Source organism: Nestor notabilis, unplaced genomic scaffold, assembly GCF_000696875.1.
Source record: "Nestor notabilis isolate BGI_N333 unplaced genomic scaffold, ASM69687v1 scaffold12471, whole genome shotgun sequence".
Classification (NCBI taxonomy): domain Eukaryota; kingdom Metazoa; phylum Chordata; class Aves; order Psittaciformes; family Psittacidae; genus Nestor; species Nestor notabilis.
The window spans coordinates 38544-44978 of NW_009915195.1; the positions used below are offsets into that span (position 1 = coordinate 38544).

Below are 6435 nucleotides of genomic sequence, written 5' to 3' on the forward strand. Positions count from 1 at the left end.
TGACAGCCACAGGAGAAAGAAACTGTTTTCTGATTTTACTTTTGCTTTCTGCAAAACGAGAGATTGGTTCAGACTAATTTGCCCCAGATTTGTAAGTCAGATTTATTGTTACGGCATTGTATTTTCCATGTGCTGCTGCATCCAGATCTTGGCATGGCTCTGATCTGAAATGCTGACTCTGTATAGCCTAGGAAGAGCAGAGAGATAACTCCTGCCCAGCACACGTGTGGTGTCATGTAAGACTCTGTGGTTCAACCACTCAAGCAGCACCTGTGTGAAGCTTCCGAGAGCACTGGTCTGGTGCATGGCTGCTCTTGGGTCTGCAGAAACAGCCACCTCTGAGCTCCACTGAACTGCTATGTTAGCATCTGCCCCAGCTCCTCTTTCCTCTGAATGGGCAAAGGGGGGGTTCAGTGTATTGCATCTCTGCTGTCCATGTTCTCTGCAACGCGCAGTGCTGGGGTTTATTTGTTGAACTGCATGACTAATTTACTGATAAAACAGATTGATCTTTGTTTCCTCACTACGTAGCAGATCCCAAATGTCCTTTCTCCAGTGACTTTCCCCTCCCAAGTTACCTGCACAGTCCCCAGCCGTAGCCGTGTCGGTTGATGGCAGCTGCCGGCTGTGCCGTGGTGCTCCCGTGCAGGAGGGATTTGCACAGCAGCGTTACGGGCGCAGTGCTGCATGTGGGCTGCAAGGCTACATGTGCACATTGTGGTTTAAAGTAGTTTATGGAAATAAATACAGCTCAGTTACTGACCAGAAGGTATTCCAGACAAAGCCTCACAAAGGAGTCAGGAAACTCAGAGGTGCTGGATAGGCTGGAAAAAAAAGTGACTAAGTGTACAGATGATAATTATTGCTTTTGGATTTGTCCTGTATACACACATTAAACCTTGGAAGAAAGAGAAGAGCAATGATGTTGTTGCTAAAAGAGTGTGGAAGAGATGAATGTTGGTCCCTGGACTAACAGCTCAGGAAAGACACCACCATCCTGAGGGAAAATTACAATTACTAACAAACAAAGGCTCTGGCTCACTGAGAAACTGAGATCTTTACTTCTTTACTTGTCTTGTACATTGTGAAGGGGAAAAACAATCCTTTCTAAATGTCTTGCTTATTAAGCCAGTCATGCATTTCACTGTAGGCTGTAAAGCAGTATAACATGCACAGGGGGCTCATAAGCATATTTAGTGTTAGGGAATATCATTTATACAGTTTTTATATTGTCAATATTACCCCTAGAGAATGAAATTAGGCTTTAAACTACTGTAAATCTACGCTTTTGCTCACCTTTGTATAATCTCATTTTTTATTAGAATGAAGCCTACATAAATGAATATTTGATTAAGGGATAAACCTAATAAAAGAATACATTTATTGCACACAGATTTATTCAGATCTTTGCTATATAATACAGTAAAATGCTATAAAATGGCATGTAGCTTGCAGCCAGCCACACTGAGGAGATAGTGAATATTCTCCAGGAAAGATTTGACAACATGGCATTGTCTTTCCTGTGTAAGTGGTAGCACAGATGCTCCTAACACGTTAACTGCTCAGAGGTGGTTGCTGTATGACGTTGTTAATGCCATGGAGTTCAGTTTACTGCACAGCAACAAAAAAGTATTTTAATTTCTGGAGAATAATTGAGAGCTTTATAAGAACGGAAATAATATTTAACTGTGCACTTTCTGTTTACTGATCAGTAACACCTCCTGCGTGGTTGCACTCTGCTTGAGCTTTGGCATTTACTTTTCTCTCTTCCAGGTATTCCAGATACCTCCATTGGACTTTCCTTGAGAAATAAAGGGAATAGGAAGGAAACACTGAAACCTGTTCCAAAGTTTAAATAGTCAGTCCATGAGCCTGCAGCACCTTCGATGACCAACTCCCACCTTAGTTTGAAAAATAGAGTTTTAAAATACAATAAAATATCAATAACTAAATATCTATCTCTATATATTACTGACCTGTAGTGAACCCATTTTTTATAAATCAACTGTTCCTTGAATGCACGTCCAGATTCCTCCCCTCCTCTTTGCAGACAGAGTCCTTGTAGCACACACAGCACAAACATGCACACGTGTGGTCTGTGCCTTAACTGCCCTTGTCCGTACAAATACCAAGTGTCAAACGTGTACAAGAAGATGCAGCTGACGCCCAGTGCCCATTTGAATAGCATCAAGTGCCTAATGCCTGCTGACTCCCATTTGTATTACACAGACTAATGGCATCCCACCAGCGTAGGGCCAGGCCAGAGATGCCGTCGTACATCTGGGGAGTTGGGCATTGGGTGCCCAGGACATGTAATGCTCTGGGTGCCTCTGTACAGGTGCCGCAGGGGTGCTGCTGCTCGCGAGACACACACTGTGGCAGAATGTCACTACACAGACACGTTCTTCTGAGGGCAGCCGTGCTGACCTGCACATGCTGTTTGTTAGAATTCGGGCTGGATCACCTACAGCCGGCAACGGGGAGCAGTCGTGTGCGAATTCCCAGTAATCAGAAGGAGAAAAAGAAAGAAAAATCCCCACAATGTTCAATATTTGCATTTCTGCTTTACCCCCTCTGCAAGCTTTAATATTTATCCCCCCACACCCCCAAGTTTAAGGCAATAATTTTAATTAGCCAAAGGCCTGGAACTAATTTTAGTCCCTCCTTTGGAGGTTCCCATGCTCCCAACTGTTCCTCTGGAGATGTTATGGCCCTGGCTCTTCTGATCTTTATTCTTGTTTACATTCAAAAATACATATTAAATCATCTCTGTTTGGAAAGTCTGAGCCTTCTTAAAACCATGAAACATTCAATTACTAATTAGCTGTTTCCTGTTCCTAATGAAGTGAACATGTCAGATTTGGATTAAAATTCAGCTACTGCTCTCCTCTGTTTATGGTTCCAGATGTTTTTGTTTTATCTAGGAGGTTACTTTGACAGCTACTGCTAAATGATAAATCACTCATATTATAGCTGAAATGCATTTTGAAATTGAAATGTGGCAAACTTTGAGATTGCTCCAAGGATCAGTGTCAGTTAGCAGGTCAATACTTGTTCTTCCCTTATGAGCGTTCAGTATTGGCATATGTAAAACAGTAATGGGAGAGATGTCAACATTATACAAAATGTTTCTCAATATTATCATTTTGCTATCATCTTCAAGATCAGTACTTGCAGGTTTAGCTGAGTGGATTCATGATTCATTGTATAATGAACAAGAATATGGGTTCTTGTTAGCTTTAGTTTCTGTAGGCATTTCAATATGTATTTTTTCTCTGGTTTTAAAGTTGCTTAATGTGAAAAATCACAGTTGATAGGTATAGATAGATAAGTAGAATATTTTAATGAAGGAAATAAGTGGCTTTCTACTCATTTCCCTGAATAAAGAAAAATAATTTTTAAAGGAATGTGGTGGTTTCTGAAAGAACAGTTTTCCAAGAACAGATACTGGTTTACTGCTATTACATTTTCTAATGCAATGCAGTTTTGATTTAACACACTCTTCCCTTGAAGGTTTTGTGCAAGTACTAATGTCATGTTGTAAAGCTGATGCCATGTTACTCAGTCTCTTAACGGAGGCATGTGGTACAACACCGGCTGCCTCCTGAAAAAAAAGAAGGAAAATGAGCACTCCATTAAAAAGCAAATGCCATCAAGGGAAATAAATCCAACTCAGAGTATTTACAGCCTCAACTCCTCAGGTGCTGCTGGGCAGGCACCACTGGAAACCGAGCTGGTGGGTGTTCAGCCCCGCTGAGTGTCCTGACCTGCTCCCCTGGTCAGGAGCACCGAGCCCCAATTCCCCCAGTCCTCTCTCTGCTGACACTCACCTCCCAAGGGCTCGGCCGGGCTCTCTCAGCCGCTGCCTCTCTTCCCGTGGTGACTGGCTTCTACCACGTACGGATCTGATAATTTGGCTTCAGGGAAAAAAACCTCCACAAACAAATGAGGAAATCCACCCGAGCTTCAACTAATTATAAAAGCGTCACTGTGTAATTCACCTTTTTTCTTCTCCTTTCTTTTTTTCCCTCCAGAAAACAGAACATACATCAAACCTACTATTATGTACTGAAGGAAACACCTATTGTTGAAAAATGTGTAATGACCACTATTTGAAGACTATATAGTTGATGAAAAACATCCCTTCGCAACCTTTGATGCCTTCAGTACTGTGTGAAGAACAGGATTTGTAGCATGAAACTTGAAGGACAATTTCAAGCAATTTACTGTTGCTGCATCAAAAACTGCCGTATTAGAAATACTGAGACTTTTTACAAGCTTACCATACCAAACCAAGCCTGTTGCAACAGATCATTTTTAGGTCCCTGGAGCTAGAAAGGAGTTTTAGTATTTTTAAGCACATACAGGAATTATTCCCCCAAAAAAAGAACTTTTTTTTTTCTCTAAGGAGGTAGCTATTACTGTATAGCGATGGCACAATGATTTTAAGCCACAAAGGTCCTCACTGGCTGTACATCATACAAGTCCAGTTTATCACTGAAACTGTTCAACATGGAGCTGTTTCGATTGTGTTTATAAATTAAGCTTTGTTTACTGAAGCAGATACTCGATATATATTACGTTTTAAAAAGAAATGTGTGTACATTTTTTAAAAGAATGATGTAAAAACTGTCCTTTCATTAGATGACCAATTCAAAAGTGTGAGCTAAACCCTAATAGCTGACGTAATATGAGGATTATAATTGATGCTTTTTTTTATGCTCAGTTCAGCTTGGCTTTTGGTCTTTTAAGATGGAAAAATGAATATGCAGTAGAGTGTTAGATAATGGAAACTTTTAAGTATGGTTTCTCTGTTGTACCATATTAAGTTAAAGTACACATTCTTTGTTAAAAATGTTCTTGCTAAAAATACAGTATTAAAAATTTTTTTGTTTGACTTTGGAAATCTTTTAAGATGTTTTTTTTTACTGTGAATCCCCATAGTTGCTGTACTCATGCAGAACAGTATTTTGCACTATTAAAAATACTTGAAGTAACTACTTAATAAAGAGGGTGGGTTGGTACTAAACATTTTCCTAATTATTTTATGTTCCAAATTCTGAACATTGCAACTGAAACGTTCCTTTTCCACAGCCCGTGACTGAAATTTGGTCTGAGTCGAGTGGGATTCAGTGATCACCTGTTCCCTCACCACTGTCACGCAGGGGTCAGCAGCACAGTGCTTATTTACCTCCAAACTCAGGCTTATATATGCATTATGTTTACACACACACCCTGAATTAAATCACTGCCACTTAAAAACAAACAAAAAAGCCCCCTCCTTTGAATAGATCCATGGGGAATATATTTATTTCCTATGATTATATATACTACTATCTATGTCCGTATGTGCAGCATTCAAAAGTCCTTTTATCAGTAGATTTTTTTTCTGATTAATGGACTTTTGCAGACATTAAAGTGTAGCTTCAAGCTATTCTGTGTAATACAGCAGAATGGAATCAGCTGAGTTTTCATTTTTGAACAAAATATTTTAGTTTAACCAGGTGTCAGTTCCAGAAAACAGCCTCTGTTTAACAGGTGATCAAACTCCTTATCATCAGAATAGTCTTCCAGTGCACAAACATGGTTTATCCCATATATTTTTTATAGCAAGCATTCTAATAACTGCATTAATCACACTGCTATTGATCAAATAAATAATCAAAAATGGAATGATACAAAGAAACAGCTTTAGATATGTGAGGCCTCCACACTCTTAAAATCTCACGTGTGAGTGAAACACTGTGGCATCTGAACTTAAATTCTACCTTGGGCTATTTATTAATTTTAGTTGCTATTCCATTGGGATTCTCAGAAAGGAAGGTTGGACCATATTTCTAAATCTTAGTTTTAAAGAAAGAGGACTTGAAACTGTCCTTGGGGTACTGCAGCATTTCTGACTGCCCCAACTCTGGTATCGCTCCTGTGAATTCAGGTTTTGAGGAGAGCTCTCTGGTGAGTTACCCAGGGCTGTGCACTCTGAAAGACGTACAGCAACTAAATAGTTCACGCAGATGAAATGGTTGCAGTTTTGTTTTTTCTTTAGTCTCCATAAAGGCTATTTTAGCTTTTTTTTTTCCCCCTCAATGGCTGATCTACATTTCCTAAGGCTGCAGTGATAGCTTGTTGATGAGCACTTCATTGATTTCTAATTTGCCCTTCCCAGAATAGTTTGAAATGTCAAAGTCCTGGCAAATGAGATTTAGGAAACTGATAAACTTCAGAGACTGAATCTGTTGCTGAGTCCTTACTAGGGAGCTCCTGATGAATATTGACAAACCAAGACATGGCGGGTTTTGTGTGTCAGCTCATGCTGAGTGCACTTGTAACTAACACTTTGTGATGGAGAAACATATTCTAGCCAGAACAAGCAACAGGTTTGGCTAATTGCAACTGAATAGTTCATATGAAAATGTGGATTTTAGGTTGGGGATG

General features: G+C 39.8%; 1 protein-coding gene across 1 annotated transcript in view; it reads left to right on the top strand.

Annotated features, from left to right (window-relative positions):
* LOC104413097 (dachshund homolog 2-like) overlaps positions 1–4897 on the top strand; it is a 26075-nt gene extending 21178 nt beyond the window's left edge. The window contains exon 6 of the mRNA XM_010024010.1: positions 4035–4897. Coding sequence (XP_010022312.1) covers positions 4035–4072 — 38 coding nt within the window. The 3' untranslated portion in view covers positions 4073–4897. The remainder of the gene's footprint in view (positions 1–4034) is intronic.
* The last annotated feature ends 1538 nt before the right edge of the window (positions 4898–6435 follow it).